General features: G+C 44.5%; 1 protein-coding gene across 1 annotated transcript in view; it reads right to left on the bottom strand.

Moving 5' to 3' along the window:
* LOC142582800 (CRISP/Allergen/PR-1-like) overlaps positions 1-23359 on the bottom strand; it is a 36231-nt gene that overhangs the window by 7250 nt on the left and 5622 nt on the right. Inside the window, exons 2-11 of the mRNA XM_075692844.1 lie at positions 21637-21816; positions 20150-20284; positions 19288-19375; positions 16723-16892; positions 16057-16160; positions 12547-12668; positions 11884-11931; positions 4428-4484; positions 2571-2690; positions 2057-2128 (exon numbers count right to left, since the gene is read on the bottom strand). Of these exons, the coding sequence (XP_075548959.1) occupies positions 2057-2128; positions 2571-2690; positions 4428-4484; positions 11884-11931; positions 12547-12668; positions 16057-16160; positions 16723-16892; positions 19288-19375; positions 20150-20284; positions 21637-21816 (1096 nt within the window). The remainder of the gene's footprint in view (positions 1-2056; positions 2129-2570; positions 2691-4427; positions 4485-11883; positions 11932-12546; positions 12669-16056; positions 16161-16722; positions 16893-19287; positions 19376-20149; positions 20285-21636; positions 21817-23359) is intronic.

The following is a 23359-nucleotide window of genomic DNA, read 5'->3' on the forward strand; positions in this document are numbered from 1 at the left end:
TTCTGTATACGTGCAGTGAACCTTGTTTCCAGTGGCACTTTTTCGCCCTTTATAGAACGGTATCTTCGCATTTGTATATTTCATTGTATCTTCGCATTTCGGCTGTACCACGGCGAGTCAAGTGAAAATCAGCCAACCCATCCCGCGCAATAGTGGTTCGGTTCATTATCTGCGACGCATGTGCGTAGCACACAGGCATCTCTCATTTAGAAAAGTGGCACGCAGGTGGTAGGATACATGCTCTTTAATCCTCTCGTACACTGCGTTGAAGTTTGGTTGTGTGACATAACGGACGCTCCAAAAGCTGAACGACGTGGTGTCGTGAGGTTTTTGACCGCTGAAGGTGTTTCCCAAAAATAATTTAGTCGCCGTACGGCTGCACTGAACGTTGAACATTGCATTTCATTGGCCACTGTGAAGCGTTGGAGGAAACGGTTCTAAGAAGGACGAGAGAGTTGCAAAGATGATCCAAGACCGGGCGAAAGCCATCCCGCAATCACCCCCAACACAATTGTAAAGGTTGATGAGTTGGCTAGACAAGAAGGGAGGATAAGCATCGATGAACTGGCAGAGCGTGCGAACATCAGCCATGGTTCAATTCACACCATAATTCATGAAAATCTCGGTTATTGGCTCTTGCGTGCGCAACAGATGCTCAAGATTTTGAACCACCGCCAGAAGACGGAGAGGTTCGGTGCTGCCTTGACTCATCTGAAACGGTGGCACAATGGGGGTGACGGCTTTTTGTCTGCAATTGCGACCGGAGACAAATCATGGTGCCACTACTACGAGCCTGAACCAGGACGGCAAAGCTTACAGTGGAAACATTCGAATTCACCACTCAAAAGAAAGCAAAGGCCGTCATTTTCGCCGGAAAGGTGTTGTTGACTTTTTTTTTCGATCGTCAGGGACCATTACTGATCGAATTGGCTAAACCTGGGGACACTATCAATCGTTTCCGATATTTTGAAACGCCGGATCGGCTGCGTGTCGCAATCAAGAACAAACAACCTGGAACTGTGACGAATGGGGTCATCTTGCTCCACGATAATGCCCGTTTCCACGTCGCTGATGTGGTTAACACAAAACTGGCAAGCAACGTTCAAGTGGGAAACGCTGCAACATCCGCCATACAGGCCAGACCTGTCGCCTTGCGGCTTCCATATTTTGGGGCAATTGAAAAAAAAATAAGGAGCTCAAGGGAACAAGATTCGTGTCGGACGATAACGTGAAATAGTCAGTTACAGACATTTTGAAGCAGCAACCCAACTAGTTCTATGAGACGGGAATAACGCGACTCATTAGTCAGTGGCACATATGTCTAAATTGTCATGGAGACTACTTTTAAATAAAGTAAGCCATTTGTCATATATTCGCACTGGCTCACTTTCATTTGACTCGCCCTCGTATATTTTGCAGAACTTCTGCTTTTTATATTTGTTCTCTGTTGCGACTATAATTTCGGTGAAATTACTCACGATACACGACCGGTGACAGCTGCGCCTGCGCAATTCATTGCGCAGACAGCGTCATTGAGATGTATCTCTGGCCGTTGCATTTGTACAAAAATGTAAACAAGGTTCTTGAATGACAAGTTTTATATAAAATATTTCTCCTCAACTTGTTCATTTCACGGCCTTTACATTTTTCATATCAGCGGCACGCACTGCTTTGCAGGTTTCGAACTGATATAGTTATAATGTTCGTGTGATATTTTCTCCACTTATTAAATAGACAAAAACATGGACGCATTGATATCAGTTAGTACGGGTACAATTTTTGGGACAGACGAGTATATTCTTTCATTAAAAAGTACATATTTTACTTGCCTTCTCAGTGCGTAGCGTTCAAATTCGTTTGCAGCATATTTGGAAATGGCAATGTAGTTATGATTCATGTATTTGATCCCTCGACAAATTCGATAACGAGGAGGCCAAGCTGGAACATGAGCCCCCCCCCCCCCCCCTCCCCACCTTCCCCCGAACGAAATTTCTGGCTACGCCACTGCTCAGACTGAATTTGACCTCCCGCTGTAAGTATGCGTGCCAATACTTACGGCCACCGAACGTGTCGAATACAGGATCAAACATCAGCTCTGGTTGCTCATTTGCACGCCTCCAGCTTAACACTGAAACGCAATGATCGGCAAACAAAGTGTAAGTGCAGCTGCCTCTACAAGCAGAGTTTCATCCCTAAATCGGGCAATTTTTTTTTCTATAAAATGCTTCTATGAATGAATGACTCACCAAATATTTTTTTATAGAATGGGCACTGGCTACAACTTTACTGTATAGGAAACGCGAACTCTTGCATTAGGGCTTTTAGCTTGTTTTTATTTTTCTTCAATCGGGCGGCTATGTCAACGTTTTTCCGCTTTCATTTTTAATCTCCTCTTATGCTCTGATAAGATAAATCGGTTAGGCATCATCGCATTGGTAATCTCTAGCAGATTTGTGCACTTGTGCGTTTGTTCATGTGCTTATTCACTTGGCATATCTTGCTTTGTTCATGTCCAGCTGTTGTCTTATAATACAATAATGAAATAGGCAAACATAGCCGTAATTATTCACCCTCAGTGTTTAACGGGAACGGCCGTTGCTGAATTCTTTGCATTGGTTCAACCTGCATTGTTCGAAGCGGCACTGGTGGCGGGCTCGAAGCGGAGACGACAGGGAGCGCATGAATCATTCCTGAAAGAAATTACAGAAATAACGTGTTTATGGTCAAGCCGGTAAGTATAACAATAGATTCTTGCAGTCAGAGTCACCAAATTTAATATCAGTTGCCTGTGTCTACCTTTGGTCGCAGCATTTAGGTAAAAAAAAAATGCGTTATTGTTAAGCCCTCGTTTGTTTATGTTCATGAATGTTCCTTTATGGGAGCTATATGGTTTCTCCAATGGTTGTCACTTTAAATGAAATGCAACCAGTTACACACTGCGAATAAAAAAGAACACATCAGTTTTCATGACCAGGTGTCCTAGACGGCTAGGAGAGGGAGTTCCTTATGCCGTGTTTTGGAGAGTGTTCCCGTGTTGAACTTGAAGGCTCAAGTCGTCGTACCAGACTTTGACTACGCACCGTCATTGTCTCATACTCTGCCTGCAATGTATTCTGTAGGATACTCTGATTAATCTAATTCCAAAAAGCTGATATCCCTTTCTGGGACTCGTCTATTACTCTGGAGGTCTAGTGAAGACATTTAGGGTTATGGGAAGGTGCTATATCACTTGTTCACTTCAGGTATGATGTGAGCGTAGACTGTTGCTCTCAGAAATCATGTAGAGGTACAACACCTGCACATTTATATTGCTGAGAGACTTTTGGGCTAATAGGCCAACGTTTATGCCACGCCGGTCCTGAATTCTCATGTATGTCTGTTTGAAAATTCAAGTAAATAATATTGTTACGGGCAATGTTTACACGGCAGTAGCTCATAAAAGTGCGCATAAAGTTCACAACACAAAAGCGTAAGTTTCAGGGCAGCTTGAGCGTTCAGTCACGCCAAGGTTGTTGATGTCTTCATCACTTCTAGAGGCGCAGATACTGTAATGACGTTGAGTATCCGTGAGAATATAATTATGTTTGAAAGTCAAGAAAAATCCTGGGCTAGACTAGCTGGATTACGTGCAATGAACACAAGATACTTCGAACGCGACCACACACACAAACGCTAACTGCAATCTACGCTTTCATGAAACACGGGTTCGTAGACATAAAAACGGTCTCCAATGATGGGAGATAACAGAAACGCAAATAAATAAAAATAAGAATGTAGTGCTCGCCATGTGGAAAATTTGTCGAGGTTTTTTTTGTTCTTTCGTTCTTGGTGTGCGAGGCTATTATTTTCTGTGTAGCCAATCGACATCGTGGGTTACGTGTCATGTATTGAGGTCATAGCAAGATTATCACTTTTCACACTTTCACGGCTGATGGCGACGGGCAAATTTCGACGGTTCGCTCATGAGGTAAACTTTATTCATTGTTTTGCATGTTATTTTACCCATTTTGTTACAGCCCAGTTCTGTTGCCTTGTTTTTTTCCATGCTTAAAGAAGATCAAACGGAGTAGTTTGTAGCTTACTGGTAGCGAAGACGCTTACTGTCTGCGTCATGCTTTAAGGCCACGCAATTTGCTTCGGATGTATACTGATCTAAGAACATGATCAAGCGCATCTAATTTTGGCACAAACATGAAAACAAAGCAACTGAAAGTAACCAACGTATCAATTATGATAATAGCACAATACACAATGCACAACACACACACACACAATATATATATATATATATATATATATATATATATATATATACAGCTATAGTTTCGTGTAAGAAATGCAATACACGCTCGCCTTAACTGCAGTAATTCCCATCCATGACTTACCTACTGCGTAAATAATCATTGTGGAATGAGTCGGTCACTCACGTTTTTGCGCCTGCTGCGGGAAATGATACACACGGACATGATTGGCAAGTGCCATTCCTGAAATATTGAAATTAACGCGTGGTAGGAAAGCACTCAATAAATGACAGGTCATTTTAGAAAACACGAGGGGCTTTGCAAAGTACTTAGGCAAAAGAAAGTCAATGTCCCATGGCGTAAATCCTTTGGTTTCAAGTGCGCACTGACAAAGCGATGCTGTTATGATAGACTGTCGTTAAGTTCGACAGAGATCCTCAAGATCCGTGTAAAAACCAGTCATATGACATTCTGTTACATTTCAACAGAAAGTCTATATACAACAAAAGCAAACAGAAAGACACCTTCTATAAAGAGCTTTGCAAAAAAATTACGCACTAGCCTATCAAATTCTTAACAAGGGATGTAGTTAGGTGCGCTGGTAATCTTTATTTGAGCTTGTGAACTTAAGCTGAAGGCGGGAAAGAAGCGAAATGGACAAATACAAACATAACAACGAATGTGACTTTTGCCTTTCTGTACCATCTTTGGCGTGCGTTTGCAAAATTAACGCTGCATTTATTATAATACTCAGCTACATGACAGTGGCGATAGTAACTGATAACTCGACTAATGGTTATTCTAGACTGTATAATGTAGTGCTTGCTTATTATCTTATATCGTGTTTTCACTCTGTCTCTTTCTTTTACTCTCCCATCCCACTTGGGTACGGACCAATGGGAATGTGTCACTCTATAATGACGAAAAAGTCCCCTAAATTTCTCCGATACTGAGCGGAGTCAAACACACGTACGAAGGTTCCTCAGCTACAGCAACCCGACGCATTAGCAGTCTGCGCTACAAATACACTGGGTATGTGTCGCTTTTCAATCATGCTCCGAGCTCAAGCAGTGACTATCTTTCTATAAATGCGAAAATGGCCTCTAAGGAACGTTCGATTGACCTTCAGAAATCGGAGTGTGCTCAAGTGCGCAGAAATATTTGAGCATCCTTAAGGGTGCTGATTTGGTCTATGGCTGACACGTTCGCCTTAAGGGGCAAGACCAAATTGTTGATGGGAACAAATGAAGTCTTCTTTTTGGCGAGTTCTTGTGGCAGCTAAACATGACGATAGGTGCGACAGACGATACCAGGAAGCGCTTGATATAAAGTTTAACACCATGTGACAGTAAAATTACGTAAAAAAATACTTTGGTGCTCACCCGGTAGTCAGAATGAACACACAATTTTAGTACGGCTTAGTTCTCATCGCAGGTATAGTTTGAGCTCGCTGTCATGTAAAGCAAACGTATTTACAGCCTTAAAGGTAAGGATGTTAAAAACAAACCAGCAGCCCTAAGGGTACAAAATTTGTTATTGTGATATATGCATTGTTTTAGGCTTAATGCTCAATAATATTAACCCCGCTGTACACCAATCGGACACAGCGAGGAATTTTATTCTTCAGTCACTACAATTTGGTGTACGTAGCGAACCAACCTTTCCTTCGCTGTCTTTCTTCAGCACTCGTTTTCCGTGCGCTCGCTGCACTAAACTAGGCATCACCCAATAGCTCCGAACCACTACGCTTCCATCTTCACCCTTCGTGGGCAGTGTTATATTCTGTGCAACTGCAGCATTATATCCCTCGCCGAAGATGCGCTCCGTCGTCGTCAACATCATCATAATAACATTATTTCTGTCCAATGAAAGATAAATACCTGTCCCATCGAATCCAAGTTACCTCTGTCTTGCGTAGAACGCATCCGTACCCTGCTCCTGTAAATTTCCCAATATCATCTTTCCACAGAGTAATCAAACTTGCAAATTTGCGGGCGTAGTATCAGCTCTGTATATAAGATTAAAACGACATCTGGCCTCTCAATACTCTCCACAAACTCGTGAACATTAAAGTTCATTCTTCTGGTCAGCACACGCTAGCCGTGGCTAGGGACGCCTTACGCTTTATTACGTATTATAACTAAAATGAAAACGACCCGAAACACACACGACCGAAGGAAATGTCACGCATAAATTTTAAGCACGTTTGAACACTTCAAAACAAGCGGTGTTCAAGGGTTGATCGCAGGTCATTAAAAGTGAGAGCAGGGTGAGTTGGTGTGGTTCCGTCTTAAATCGCCCGTGTTTGTCGTTCCTCTATTTCACGTCTGCGTCTTTTTCGCGCAGTTTTTCGTTAAGATGGATTGATGGCAGACTAACATTAAATAAACTGTGAGTGTGCGAATAGTTGGTATTCCTAAATGCAAATATCTCTCGAATATTTTTTGAACAGTTTAAATCTAGTATTGTTCGCTATCGAACATAAAATAAAAAGACAGTGCGATAAATTTAATTCCGGCGGCCATAGTAGACATAAACGCGATAAGTTACGTAGTGGAGCACGTTATGCATGGCTAAGGGGCCAGGCTTTTCCTCCTAAGCCGCGATCATTCTCCCTTTCCGAAAAAACTCCAGGTATGCGAACAAACTGCATTCTTGCTCCAGATACTCCCATTTGGGCATTTAATGAACAACGCTGTTCTTCTCTACCCTTAAACTGGCTCTCTTAACTATACTACACGCAGAGACAAAGCAACAACGCGCGCATTAGATCCCATAGATGAGATGAATATTTACAATTATTATTAGGGTTATAACTATATTCGAGTGCTGATTGCCGTGCTAACGCTTGTTAACGAAGCTTTCTCTCAAGTCTAAATATTTTAAGGCAGTTTGTCGAGTGCGTATCATAGCCACGTACGCTTATATCGCCTTCCGTTTCTCTACCACGGGTGCGCTTAAAACCACGGTGCTGCAATTTTGCTTTCCTTTCCTTCCTTATTCTCCGCCCTTAAACTGGCTCTCTTAACTACTACACGCAGAGACAAAGCAGCAGCGCGCGCATGCGATCCCATAAATGAGATGAATACATACATACATACATATATATATATATATATATATATATATATATATATATATATATATATATATATATATATATATATATATATATATATATATATATATATAGATATAGATATATATATATATAGCTCTCGTAGTATAGCCTTCCGGGCCATTCCCTTATTTTTCTCTTTTCTTTTTCCATAAGTAGTTCTATTAGGGTTATTATAATTACACGGAGGTATTTCGCCCTCGTCAGCCGCAGTCCTTGCGATAGCTATTCTGGCGGCTAGCTTCCCACGCTATGCGTGCCGCCCTCGCGCCTGTTTAAGCTTTCTATCGCGGACAACGTCAGCCCCTTTCCACGTAAGTATGAGGCTCGGAGTAGGAGCTATGGCGCTTGAAAGTAACCCGGGGCTTGACGAACCAACCGACTGAGCTATCTTTACGGGCAACATCCAAGGGTGACGAGTTCAAATCACCTCCTATGTTCCTTTTTTTTTCTCCCCTTTTTTTCTTTTCTTCTTTCTTTTTAATGTCTTTTCCTTTATTTTATCACTGTACGGGAACCCTCCTAAAAAAAAAAACTATATATATCCTCAATTATGTATGGCCACACATGTGCAGGTCATAAATACCAGGTTCTCTAGCCGAGTGCCACCCGTGCGGTATAACCGAGCTCAGATTGGTCCACCTTGACTGATCAAATAGGGCACCACTGTAGGTTAAATAAGGCGTACAACTCGTGCGGCACCCGCCGTGGTTGCTCAGAGACTATGGTGTTAGACTGCTGAGCACAAGGTCGCGGGATCGGGTCCCGGCCACGGCGGCCGCATTTCGATGGCGGCGAAATGCGAAAACACCCGTGTACTTAGAATTAGGTGCACGTTAAAGAACCTCAGGTGGTCGAAATTTCCGGAGTCCTCCACTACGGCGTGCCTCATAATCAGAAAGTGGTTTTGTCACGTAAAACTTCATAATTTAAATTTGTTAATTTAACTCCTGCGGGTACGGTAGAGTATCCGTCTCCCGTGCAAGAGGACCGTGGTTCAAATCCCGGTGCCGCGCAATTCTCCACCGGAAAATACTAAATGCAAAAAAAACCGTGTGTTGAGAAAATTGCACGAACAGGCCTGGAGTGCGGCCTGACCCCGGTGACCAGAACCGGTAACGCACTCTCTCACCAGAGCAGGATTGGCCACCCTGGTGCAGTACTTGGCCACAACCTCCTATATGAATACAACAATCGAACCCCGGCCCTCAGTCCCCAGCAGCCGCGAAGCAACTGACCACGGCGGCGGTCAGATCTGTGACGCTGCAGAGGGTGCTAAGAATACCTGGCTCCGGACAGGCCGCCATTGGAATCTGAACCTGGCAACGTTTAACGTTAGAACGTTATCTAGTGAGGCGAGTCTAGCAGTGTTATTGGAGGAATTAGAGGGTAGTAAATGGGATATAATAGGGCTCAGTGAGGTTAGGAGGACAAAAGAAGCATATACAGTGCTAAAAAGCGGGCACGTACTGTGCTACCGGGGCTTAGCGGAGAGACGAGAACTAGGAGTCGGATTCCTGATTAATAAGGAAATAGCTGGTAACATACAGGAATTCTATAGCATTAACGAGAGGGTGCCAGGTCTTGTTGTGAAACTTAATAAGAGGTACAAATTGAAGGTGATACAAGTCTATGCCCCTACATGCAGTCATGATGACCAGGAAGTCGAAAGCTTTAATGAAGACGTGGAATCGGCGATGGGTAAAGTCAAAACAAAATACACTATACTGATGGGCGACTTCAATGCTAGGGTAGGCAAGAAGCAGGCTGGAGACAAGTCAGTGGGGGAATATGGCATAGGCTCTAGGAATAGCAGAGGAGAGTTATTAGTAGAGTTTGCAGAACAGAATAATATGCGGATAATGAATACCTTTTTCCGCAAGCGGGTTAGTCGAAAGTGGACGTGGAGGAGCCAGAATGGTGAGACTAGAAATGAAATAGACTTCATACTCTGCGCGAACCCTGGCATCATACAAGATGTAGACGTGCTCGGCAAGGTACGCTGCAGTGACCATAGGATGGTAAGAACTCGAATTAGCCTAGACTTGAGGAGGGAACGGAAGAAACTGGTACACAAGAAGCCAATCAATGAGTTAGCGGTAAGAGGGAAACTAGAGGAATTCCGGATCAAGCTACAGAACAGGTATTCGGACCTTAGTGTTGAAGCAATGAACGACAATCTCATGGGCATCATTAAGGAGTGCGCAATAGAAGTCGGTGGTAACGCCGTTAGACAGGAAACCAGTAGGCTATCGCGGGAGACGAAAGATCTGATCAAGAAACGCCAATGTATGAAAGCCTCTAACCCTACAGCTAGAATAGAACTGGCAGAACTTTCGAAGTTAATCAACAAGCGTAAGACAGCGGACATCAGGAACTATAATATGGATAGAATTGAACAGGCTCTCAGGAACGGAGGAAGCCTAAAAACAGTGAAGAAGAAACTAGGAATAGGCAAGAATCAGATGTGTGCGTTAAGAGACAAAGCCGGCAATATCGTTACTAATATGGATGAGATAGTTCAAGTGGCTGAGGAGTTCTATAGAGATTTATACAGTACCAGTGGCACCCACGACGATAGTGGAAGAGACAATAGCCTAGAGGAATTCGAAATTCCACAGGTAACGCCAGAAGAAGTAAAGAAAGCCTTAGGAGCTATGCGAAGGGGGAAGGCAGCTGGGGAGGATCAGGTAACAGCAGATCTGTTGAAGGATGGTGGTCAGATTGTTCTAGAGAAACTGGCCAAACTGTATACGCAATGCCTCATAACCTTGAGCGTACCGGAGTCTTGGAAGAACGCTAACATAATCCTAATCCATAAGAAAGGGGACGCCAAAGACTTGAAAAATTATAGACCGATCAGCTTACTGTCCTATGCCTACAAAGTATTTACTAAGGTAATCGCAAATAGGATCAGGAACGCCTTAGACTTCTGTCAACCAAAGGACCAGGCAGGATTCCGTAAAGGCTACTCAACAATAGGCCATATTCACACTATCAATCAAGTGATAGAGAAATGTGCAGAATGTAACCAACCCTTATATATAGCTTTCATTGATTACGAGAAAGCATTTGATTCTGTCGAAACCTCAGCAGTCATGGAGGCATTACGGAATCAGGGTGTAGACGACCCGTATGTAAAAATACTGAAAGAAATCTATAGCGGCTCCACAGCCACCATAGTCCTCCATAAAGAAAGCAACAAAATCCCAATAAAGAAAGGCGTCAGGCAGGGAGATACGATCTCTCCAATGCTATTCACAGCGTGTTTGCAGGAGGTATTCAGAGACCTGGATTGGGAAGAAATGGGGATAAAAGTTGATGGAGAATACCTTAGCAACTTGCGATTCGCTGATGATATTGCCTTGCTTAGTAACTCAGGAGACCAATTGCAATGTATGCTCACTGACCTGGAGAGGCAAAGCAGAATGGTGGGTCTGAAAATTAATCTGCAGAAAACTAAAGTAATGTTTAACTGTCTCGTAAGAGAACAGCAGTTTACGATAGGTAGCGAGGCACTGGAAGTGGTAAGGGAATACATCTACTTAGGGCAGGTAGTGACCACGGATCCGGATCATGAGACTGAAATAACCAGAAGAATAAGAATGGGCTGGGGTGCGTTTGGCAGGCATTCTCAAATCATGAACAGCAGGTTGCCACTATCCCTCAAAAGGAAAGTGTATAACAGCTGTGTGTTACCAGTACTAACATATGGGGCAGAAACCTGGAGGCTTACGAAAAGGGTTCTACTTAAATTGAGGACGACGCAACGAGCTATGGAAAGAAGAATGATAGGTGTAACGTTAAGGGATAAGAAAAGAGCAGATTGGGTGAGGGAACAAACGCGAGTTAATGACATCTTAGTTGAAATCAAGAAAAAGAAATGGGCATGGGCAGGACATGTAATGAGGAGGGAAGGTAACCGATGGTCATTAAGGGTTACGAACTGGATTCCAAGGGAAGGGAAGCGTAGCAGGGGGCGGCAGAAAGTTAGGTGGGCGGATGAGATTAAGAAGTTTGCAGGGACGGCGTGGCCACAATTAGTACATGACCGGGGTTGTTGGAGAAATATGGGAGAGGCCTTTGCCCTGCAGTGGGCGTAACTAGGCTGATGATGATGATGATGATGCTTCAAAAAGTGTAATATTATGACAGAAATTTGGTAACACTATGGATGCATAATGGATAATTAAATAACTTATTTGATGGCATTATTTTTTATTTTCTTGTGTTATTCTGCTTTATATTATACTTTTTCTTGCATGTGGCATTATAGTTCCCCTCTCTAATGCATTGTATGTACAAAGGGTGCAATAAATAAATAAATAAATAAATAAATAAATAAATAAATAAATAAATAAATAAACGGATATGACCATTGTTCTATACTAATGATCAATGCGATCGCTATTTCAGCTATTCGGAAAGTATTCAATATTCAATCTGATTTTATTCGTTTGTGTCACTATTAGATTTTGATTCTGTCTAAAAAAATTACTATGCACACCAGTTTTAAGTACTCACGCTGCTGTGGAAAGTGATAAACTCTAACGACGTCGGCAGGTGACAGTCCTGGAAAAAACGACGAATTTCTCGGTAAACAATCTATATCTTTCGTCACGTCTGAATAAATTCTTAAGGTTCATGATATTTATTTACGTTTCCTGTACCGTATATCCGGGATGACTGAAATGCGAATAAAATTTTCGAACAACGACTTATGCACACACACGCGCACAGCAAAACGAAACATCTCTCGCTTGTAAAAATAATTTTTATGTAATATTTATACCAACCGTAGCGCCAAAATCCTTGCTGACAAGGCACGCAAAAGCCAAAACAACTATCTGATTGCATTTTCACAATTATCAATAAAACAAAGAACTAGCATAGCTTAAAAATTTCAATCTCCACTTTGTCTTGCCCTAACCTTCTTCCAAAAGCTGCCTTCTTAGTATAGAATATTTCAATATTCAGAGAAAGGCGATGCCAAATATCTGACGTCCCAAGTTTTGGTGATGTCAGGTATGGTCAGCTGCTTTTTTTTCCCCAGAAATCGAAGGCTACGTCACCGCTCTTTCTCGCTATTACATCAGCATGCTTGGTGCGACAGATGTTAAAGATGAATAGAATAGGAGGAAAGCAGTGCTTACAAAATACGACCCATAGTTTGTATTAGATACTTACGGGCCAAAGGCATTGCACGCAAGTGGCAGAGCCCGGGTACAGACGCGCTGCACGAAGTTCTGTTCGGACAGAGGCTGCACGGTCGACCTTTTTCGTAGACCCTAGACTGAATAACATTGCCCCTGTTGTGGAAAAAAAAAGGAAGAATCTGCAGATTTGGTCTCATGTCTTTCAAGAAGGCACGTAATGAAACCAAGACCAGCCAATAGCCACTTTGTGAACAGTTCCCATAGCAGGGCGACGCTATGGGAACGGCGCGGATTACGGATTGGGACAAGATGAGAAAGTTTGCCCAAGATCAAGAAGAGGCGTCCAAGGAAGAATCGGGACAAGCTGAAACACAAAGGACCTACGCCGAATGGGCGAGGAACCAGAAGAAGGCCCTCAATAAATTTACCCAAGAAATAACAACGACGTCGCAGCCACCGTACGTGGACGCCAGACTGACCCACATGTGGGCGGCCCGACACTCGTTAACGCGGCGGTGGAAACGACAGAGACACAGCAGAAAGCTGGCCAAGCGCATAGCAGTCTTGAACAAACAGATCACTGAGCACGCGGCCATACTATGTAAGGAAAATTGGCTGAAGACCTGCGATGGCCTACAGGGTAAGCTCTCGACGTGGGAGACGTGGTGTCTCTTGAAGCATCTGATCGACCCGCTGAGTAGCAAAACTGCGACCAGTCGCAACCTCAACAAAGTATTGAACACGTACAAGGGAGACGGCCGCAGGCTCCTGGAAGACCCGAAGGCCAAGTACCTAAAGACAGAGAAGGGCCAGTACCTGGTGCCCGATAGGTACGAAGGACCCGACAACGAAGAACAGGACCGGCTGTTTACCATGACGGAGCTGTGGACAGCGATAGATGACAGTAACAAGAGAAGTGCACCCGGCAGGGACGCCATACCTTACAAATTACTCGGTAACATGAGCGGTACAGCGGCCCGTGGTCTCCTAGAGCTCATTAACGAAGCCTGGGAGAGCTCGCAGTTGCCGAAGGAATGGAAGGACGCCGAGGTCCGCTTCATTCCAAAGCCCGGCAAGGTCCTCACGATAGACAACATGCAGCCCATCTCCCTTACATCCTGCGTGGGGAAGGTGATGGAGCGCATGGTCCTTCGCCGGCTGCAGAAGCACCTCGAAGAAACGGATCAGATGCCAGAGACGATGTACGGCTTCAGGCAACATCTCAGCACCCAAGACGTGATGATCCAACTCCACGAACTGGTCGTCAAGCCGGCAACGAGGCACGCGCCGCGCGGGATACTCACGCTCGACCTGAAGGGAGCGTTTGACAACGTGTTCCACGCGAGGCTGTTGCAGAATCTAAACAAGACCCGGTGTGGCCGAAAGACATTCGGCTACATAAGAGATTTTCTGTCAAACCGAACGGCGACTATCAGGATAGGGGAGGAGAAGTCGGACCCTGTCGAGCTCGGCGATAGGGGCACCTCTCAGGGATCGGTCTTGTCGCCCCTGCTCTTCAATCTAGCCCTGCTGTTCCTGCCCGATCTACTCAAGCAAATCGAAGGCGTGGACCACGCGTTCTACGCTGACGATATTACGGTGTGCACGGTCCGAGCCGGATCCGATGCCTGGATGGAGAAAGTCTTGCAGCGGGCGGCAACGACCGTGTACGAGTACGCAAAGTCATGCGGACTGAGCTGCGCTCCTTAGAAATCAGAGCTGCTCATGATCCAACCGGGAAAATCCAAGACGGAGCTGCCGCCGAACGTGATTATAACCATCGCCGGAACGACCATCAAGCCAACATAGCAGATTAGGATTCTCGGCCTACTACTTCAGAGCGACGGGAAGGCACAGGCCGCCATCACAAAGATCAAGACTACAACCGAACAGATACTTGGTATGATTCGGAGGGTATCTAACAGAAACCGAGGCCTTAAAGAGGACGATGCCATGCGCCTGGTACGCGCGTTCGTCGTGTCGCGGGTTAGCTACTCCGCCCCGTATCTCCAGCTGACGAAGGCGAATAGGAACACCCTAAACATGATGCTTCGTAAGGCAACAAAACAAGCACTGGGCATGCCCATATACTCGTCCACGCAAAAACTGCTAGACATCGGTGCCCCCAACACGGGGGAGGAGCTCATCGAAGCCCACCTCTCTAATCAGAGAATCCGGCTGTCACACGGAACACGGACGAGCAGTCCTACGCAAAGTTGGATGGCAGATCGAGCCAGTACTCATCAAGATCATTCAGACCAAAACGATCATTTAGACCAAACCCCTTCCCCGGAACATGACGCCGGGAAAGGACGACGAGAGGCGCACCGCGCAAGCCAAAGCCCTAGCCCGGAAGCTAGAAGAGAACCCCAGGGTCCCCTACGCGGACGCCTCGCTCCGAAAACACAGTGGCCGTGCAGCGGTGGTGGTTACATCAAAAGACAGGCTGATCGTCAGCGCGTCCCTGAAGACAACAGACCCCGCAGTTGCCGAAGAAGCGGCCGTGCCCTCGCACTCGCAGAGCCGAGCGTGGACACCGTAGTCACCGACTCAAAGAGAGCCTACAGAAGCTTCCGCTGGGAGGTAATCTCCTCCGCGGCCCGAGCCATTCTAGCCAAGCACAAGCCTCCGGGAAGAGCCATAGAGCTCATGTGGGTCCCGGCTAACTCGCAGGTAGCAGGCAACACCATCGCCGACTACCATGTCTGAGAAATGTCAATCCGGGCCGAGCATGAGCCGGAAGAGCTACCACACCCGGTTACCAGCTTTCGGGACATTACCCGGATGTACCGAGAGAAAAGGTGCAGACTGCCAGAACCGCACACCAAACTCACCAGGCAACAACAGGCGATCCTGAGTCGAGCGCAGGCGGGATCGCTTGCGCATCCCGTACTGATGAACCGCATGTACCCTGCGGAATACGATATGCTCTGTCCTTTTTGCAGAAGAGTAGAGGGCACCCTGCCGCACGTCTTGGCAGAGTGCACAGAACTCAAGACCCCCCCTACTCCCCTTCCCATCAACACCCCCCATCCCCAACCCCTTGAGCGATGGGAAACCTTGTTATCCAGCCCCGCCCTACCGATTCAGCTCGCACTGACGGACAGGGGCCAGGAGCTGCTGGGAAAATATGGGTCCCGTAACTAGGGAACCACCCCATCTGGTGCCTGCGTGCAACAACGATTTATTTCGGGCCCAGTAAACATTGCTTCATCATCATGTCAGGGACAAATGAAAAGAGAAAGTTAAGTAATATGTCGCAACTTGACAAACAGCTTGCCGGTTTTTTGTGCTCCGTGCTACATCTGCGACAGTCTACAAGAGTGGCTTGTAGGGCTAGCTCATGTACGAACAGCACGAGAAAACGGTACGTAATAAGTGATGAAACCGGCATGGCCCTGTGTCCGTTTCTCTTTCATCCATTCTTGTGTCGTGACTTCTTGCACTGACTACTCACGAGGCCGTAATGCTCTGCTTGTCATAGCAGTATTTGTAGTAATTTTGAAAAAAAAAAGAAAACTGTATTCTTGTGTGCACTTACATGGGTCCGTAGTTGCATGTATACAGGGTGCGATACCAATCTTCCTCTTTAATCTTGAATCGAGTTTTGCCGCAACCAACATGAGTGGTTTTCGCCCAGATCAGCTGTACTTGTGGAAAAAAAAAACGACGAAGATGCATATATTGGTATTGCAAGAAAACACGAAAACGCCTGCATTAATTTATTGTTGCTTTATTTATTTTTTATTTATTGTTTATTGTGAGATTCTCAGCACTTACACTGATATTCAGAAGGTTTCAGTCAGTGAAGTATTAGTGAAATGAGTAAGACTGGAGAAAATGCGAAAGTATTAAATTGGATGGTTATATGAAGGGTGTGAAGCATAGTACATGTGTAATAATAGAAAAGTGTTTAAGCAATGCGTCAGAAACAGCGAGTTATAAAAAAAAAGGATATAGCTAAAGCAAGAAGAGAATGAACGGAAATAAGCTATTACGACGTGATGAACTACTTCCTAACATACGTAGCCATCAAGGGGGATACATTCCCTATTAGCAACGTTGCTGACGTGCAAAACCATTCACATGTCGTTCAGCGTGTTAACCAGAAAATGTTTCATATCCATAGGCTATCTTTAACACGATGATGTTACCAAAAGGTTATTGTAATGTGTCGTCACAAGTGGAATAAAACCAGCGTGTGTACCTGAGTAAAATGGCCGCTGTCCTGTACAGTACGGAAGGAGTCAATTTGGTGCGGATTGAACAATTTGTATTCGTCAAACCAGCTCTTGACGACGCTGGCCCAATTGGTCGGCTTCAGTCGTAGCGAGGAAGAGTAATGGAGGAACATGTTCTGTCCCGCTGTAAACCTGGCTGAGGAGAAAGAGAGAAACATATGTTTGTGTGAAACTGACGACAAGAGCGTCGCTCACATCGCCGCTATTCGTTTCCTACAGATGTGACACTAGGCTAAAATATTTTCCTCTAGCTGTCGATGCGGAGTTCATGTACTGGCAGTCCCGAGGTTGGCATCATAAAGGTTTTTCAATAGTGACAGACCCAAAAAGCAATTTTTTTTCAGAGCTGTCGCGTCGGTCATTATTTATCTTTTGAGTGCACGCATTATCTTTAGATCTCTTATTTACAGCACTTTTTCAGCTGTTCAAACAACAGCCAGTCGCTGCAGTTAACTGCCAGGCTTACAAGTACTGAATGGTCTTAGTTTTCCTTGCACTATTTATCGATTCTTTGGGGTTAGACATTTCTTCTTCAGAGGAATATTGCAGAGTCGCGCAATGTCAAAGCTAGTACTCCTTCGAGCAAAGCGAAAGGGAACACCGAAATATCCCTCACGAGGCTAGTAGCTACATACACACACGATTTAAATGAATGAATGAATGAATGAATGAATGAATGAATGAATGAATGAATGAATGAATGCAGCATTTATCAACACAAAGCTGGCTATGTGGCCTAAGTGCGAAGAGGTAGGTATGGGAGCAAAGGATAGAGGAACGACACCGAGGAGATCAGCGTGGCCGGTACCGAGAATGCTGCCCAGAGCTCCTCTAATGAATACGGATAGCGTCTGTATCGCGGGCGAATGCGAAGAGCGCCTCAAAGTAGCCGTGCGCATTGACTCGCTGCAGGATACAATCCTGGGGCCCGGCCACCAAGCCCTGGTGCTTGGAACGCTATCCAGAGAATGAGCTGCACTCACATAACTGTGCAGCGCATTCCCTGGCCAGCGTTCCAAGCACTGTGGCTTAAATGTGTTCATTTATACTGATGTTAAAGAAGCTTCTTGTTACATATTAACATGTCAGATGCAAATCCACAGGTTACGAGAATTTGAAAACAGATTTTGTGTTTCCTCCAAATCGTTCAAGACTGCACGTAGTTCACTCCGCTTCTACTCTATTTCAGAATAAGAGGAGGAGGAGGCACATATTCAAGTTCACATTTCTCACTCTCCATCAGCATTAGTCTGTGGAGTTCAGTTACTCCGTGTTACTGTTTGAGCGCGGCGTTATTTGAAACATGGTCGCAACAAGAGCGAAATTCATGGAGAGAGTGGGTTCGATCAAAGCGATTTCGGCGCATGTGGTGAGCAATTTCTGTGGAAACTGGGCGAACCCAGCGCTAAATTCACAATAAACTGCTGAATCAGCTTGGACCGTTGTGCTGCTGTGTACTGTTCGGCGACAAAACACAACCAGAGCACATCAAACATTGGGAATTAGACACGTAAAGTACAATAACAAACAAAAAAACAACAAGAAAAGTTTTACTATTTTGAGTGGCGATACAATATTACACTCAGCCATGGCTTTCAATCTAGGCGACCGTATCGTTGATTCCCATGACAGTGAAACATATCCTGCCGCATCACCATAAGAATTAAAGAGCGCTGAAGTTGTGTCTGAGTTATTTGAAGCCCACATCTCTAAAAAGTATATTTTCACAACATTTATGTTAGCCTAAAGTGATGGAAAATCGATATCTAGAAATGAGTTGCAGTTGCTGTCGGCTGGCAAAAGCACTAACCACAAATAGGCTTCAGCACAAATATAGAAATAATTTGAAAGCCATTGCCAGCTGTTAACATAGCACAACCTATTTGCTTTTGCAAAGTTGCCTCGTTAGCTTAGTGACTCTGGCATTTTGCTGTTGAGCACGAGGACGCGGGTGCGATACCTGGTTGCGGTGGGGGCGTTGCGATAGGTTCGAAACGCAAAAACGCTCGTACGCCGTACCTTGGGTTCACGGTGCGCGTGTGCCCACGTGATGAGTGAGTGAGTGAGTGAGTGAGTGAAAAACTTTATCAGCTCTAGATTCGCTGGTCTTCTGCGGTCTTCAGATGGAATCGTCCATCTTCTAGCACAACGGTCGGTTGCCCTTAGTCCAGGGCTCCGTTGGATGCTGATGAAAATTAATTCGGAATGTTCCACAACAGGCCTTTCGCGACCTACTGCGCAATGCCTGGACTTTATACCCCACCATTCTTATCTCATTGCTTTGCCGTGCACACATTGTCACGTATGTGTTCCTGACGAACACTACAAACATTTCCTGCTGGCTGAAGAACACGCAGATGGTTTGATACGTTGGAAGGATTCCGACACATGCTCATCGTGAAAAGTTGTAATAGCGTCGGCTGTTAACAGTTTCTGTATAGCACTACTTGATTTATGACCTCTGAGGTATAATTATATTTAATTCGAAAGCTACTCAAGTACATGGGCGCAGCATGAAAGCCCGAACTTACAGACCCTTCGGCAAGAGTAGCAGTCGTGGTGGAATCGGCACTGCTTCGCGTGTGCCTGCGCCACGGCAGCGAGCTCATTGTCCCACACCTGCGCAGCCGCGAGATGGTCGACACCCATCTTATTGAAATGCAAATGAAAAATAGTTTCCACAATCTTTCATGAAGCGGCTACTCAAAACATGATAAATATATGCAAGGTTCTGCAACGCTTAAACATCGGCATGTATCTCAAGAATCGTTAGTGTTGTGCTTCCCTCTAAGTGCTAGGGGGTCGTTGTGACATTCCATTCAAGGGAAATGTGGAGAGCCCGGAGCATACATGTTCTTTAATATATGTGAGCTCTTAACAGTCGACAATCGAGTGCCTGAATACAATCAATCAATCAATCAATCAATCAATCAATCAATCAATCAATCAATCAATCAATCAATCAATTGATCAATCAATCTATCCATTTATTCGTAATCATACATACATACATACATACATACATACATACATACATACATACATACATACATACATACATACATACATACATACATACATACATACATACATACATACATACATACATACATACATGTTAGCGCAAAATTACACTTCTTTAATGTGCTACATTCCCTTCTGTGATAAAAAAGCTAATTTATGTTTATTGTCAACCTCTCAGTTGTTTTTAAGAAATGTTCCGCTTTCTGCTAGCTTAGAAAAATTATATTCAGCGGATCACCGCAGTGAGAGCAGGAAATGTCGGAACTGAAAGAAGCATATTTTTTTGTTGTTTTTGCAGGCGTTCTGCGTGTTGTGAACAATAATGTACATCCATCAATTGTGGAGAATAAAATACATGGCGTGGCTTACCAGCTCCATCATATTGGCAGCAGGTGGAAATCCGGGCACTTTTCCCATGGCCACCATTTGTCGGTAGTTATTGTGGGCAGCCATGATTTCCTGGATCTCCTTCCTTGAAACACCAGCCGAAGCTATTGAGCAATCCTGTACAAAGTGAGCTGCATTTCTTAGATGATATCAAGTCCTATAAACTTTCTGAACTAAATTGAGTGCTTCCTTAGAAGGGCGTAGTATGTTTGCGCAAAACTCTATAACTGTTGCAATTGATATTTAGATTTAGTCACTCAGCTTTGGAACACTATACACAAATAAATTTTTTGACAATACACACAAACCGCTAAGTAACAGGTGCTTTCTAACTAACCAGCTCTTGTCCTTGTCACCTCTTTAGTGTCCCGTGTCCACTCTTACGCTAGTCACTGCAGCATGGAATACCAACTAGCCTGGTCTCACACCCTGCTTTCTTTCAGATGGAGTAGTACTAGATACATTGCTACAATGTGGGTCAAACCAGGAAAAATACTGGATACGCTCGGGCAAACTAATTAAATTAGGCGAGTTCATTGGTTGCAAGATTCATGATATATGCTACTCGGGAAAAACTGAGCGTGGCGCAACGTTTAACCACAGACGCCACGGGCGTCGAACTACAAGTGCCATTTACTTGACACTGAGCTACGTGAGGCAGAAACCATACGAAACAGTCATCTTACCGTGCATGCGTGCCACTAATGTTTTGACTAATAGACTCTATTACTTCCCCTGTGATACTAACAGAAGCAGCGCTGACGAAGTTACCGCCTTTTTTGATGCAAAACGATTCAAAGACCAGTCTGTTCTGATTGAAACTGACGTAGGACACTTGGGTTATAAAAAAAGTGGGCTACAGCGAAGTTTTCGACAGCGATCAGCTAGATGATCTGGCCCTGCTGATGCTTCTATGTGAGCGCGTCGTTAAGAACAAGAACAACGCAATTGCGGAACATCATTGTCACAACGCAATTACTGAACACTGAATCGCGCCAACTTGCCCGAAGGCAGGTACTTTAACAACTCATGTAAGCTTTTATGCTTGTGATATGTCAATCTAAAATACGTATCCTGACATCAAAGACAGGGAAATCATGTGACAGCGTTTTCACACCATTCGGAAGTCCTAGGGTCTTGTTTCTCCCAGCCTGAAATACACTCAAGAATTTGCAAACGTTCCACCACTATCAATTCAATTACTTTGGTATATCCGAGCCTATTCAGACGCTTCAACATATATCTGAGCTTAGTACTTCTATACTCTCTGCCTGTTCCTGTGTGCTGCGCGGGCTCTGCTCTGCCGACTTTGCTCAATACGACCGAGCCTCTTTGATACCGACCATGCCTCTACATGTTGCCGCCGCCACCACAACCGCACGAAAGTGGTGTGGGACTCTCGTAAAAGGCATTCCCTTTACAGTGCACTCGGTTGAAGTATAGTGAGGCATAAACTATATCGCACTCACTTGACGGTGCGGCAGGCATATCGTGTGCCGCGGCGACAATTTCCGGTACTTGTCGTTACAGTGGTACGCCCAGCAATGACCCCAAAGCAGCAGACAGTGTAACCAGAAGTACGCAACAAGCGACGACCTACTGGAACCACCGCCTTTCATCCGCGGCGCCATTGGGACAGCTTTGCGGATCTGCAAAGGAGAGCATGCATTCATGATTATGCACAACTGAATTGAGCAGTCATTTCATTGATTCGTTAGCGCCGCCATTTGTTCTTTTTACAACCTTTATATTTGAAATATGAGGTTGAGTGGCAAATGCAAAAAAAAAAAAGAAAACGGAAGTCACTGTGCCTCAAGGACAATCACAAGGGACATTTTCGTGACCTTAGTAGGCAGCCAGCATCAATTACTTAGGTCTAGCGAAGAAAACAAAATCAACTTCTTTTGTTTTTTTTAAACACAAGATCTATTATTGCCGCCGTAGAGTTTTGTGCTTTTACTTGCAGTCTAAGAAATGAGCATAGAGGAATAGCCTGCATTCCGCATAAAAATTATTGCAGTCAAAATGAATTTCATGATGTAATTCCAGCATCAGCAGTAACTTACAGCAAAGATTCAGAGAAAGAAACTGTTACTTAAATGAAGGGTGAAAAGCACCAAAAATGGTCATCGAAGTTGCCTTTCACAACCTGGATGACCGTTATGTAAATCATTAGAATGTTTGATGAATCCATAGCGCCTTAAATGTTATAGGAACGTACCATGGGTGTTTTCATCGTGGTTGGGCATTGTGCCAATGAAGTGCTAAACTTAAGAGTTTGTCAAGGGAATACTTTATTCATTTCTCTTAACACTGCGGGATAAATAAAGTTGAGCTTTTCTACCTTTCATGAAATTGATTTACCGAGGATCACGTAAACGTTGGTCTCTTTTCCTATTAAGTACAGATTATGGCCTCAAAAATGGTGAACCGGTCCGTCACTACAGCAATACTTGTCAAAGTCTTTAGAAGTCACTTTGGTTTAATAGAACTCTCGTCTTCATTCCTTCATAGTTCAACCGATCTACTCTGTGTTCGCGCAAACATAAGGATTCAGTTTTTTTTCTCATTACGAGTTTTTTCTCTGTGCCACTTGGCACTGTGACAAGGGGGCAACGTCAGGTCGGAGAAAACGTGACGGAGAAAGTGGTCATTTTTTCCCTATAACGACGACGTATGCTTATGGTGCGTGACTCGCCACGACATCGACATGGGCTCAAGCCATAACAAGTTGACCCCTGTGCAATCCCGCATAAACGTGTAAGCGACTCCTTGCCTTATTTCTTTAGCCTGCAAAGTTCCACAATTCGCCTTGCATATGAACCGACGAGAACGTGACAAGAACATGCACAGTTGCTGGAGACAGGTATGCATGCAAACGGATGCACGAAGTCGCCAAGAAATAGAGAAGTTTCGTAAATCCGGTAGACCTGCATGCATGAAAGTAAATGCTCTCATGCTTCTCAGCAGTCGGGAAACGGAATAGCACGCTTGAGAAAGCCCATAAGCCATCAAGAGATGCCTTGCAGATGTGTTTGACGTCGTACACTCCCAACTGCCACTAAGAAAGCGCGATTATGAAGTAAAATCGTGTTTTAGTTAACAACGATGAATGTGAATGTTGAATAAAGCATTGAATGTTGCTCTGCCACCCCCAAAATTCTGGATTTTTCCGTGTGATGATATTTTTCA

Source organism: Dermacentor variabilis, chromosome 5 (genome assembly GCF_050947875.1).
Source record: "Dermacentor variabilis isolate Ectoservices chromosome 5, ASM5094787v1, whole genome shotgun sequence".
NCBI classification, from domain to species: domain Eukaryota; kingdom Metazoa; phylum Arthropoda; class Arachnida; order Ixodida; family Ixodidae; genus Dermacentor; species Dermacentor variabilis.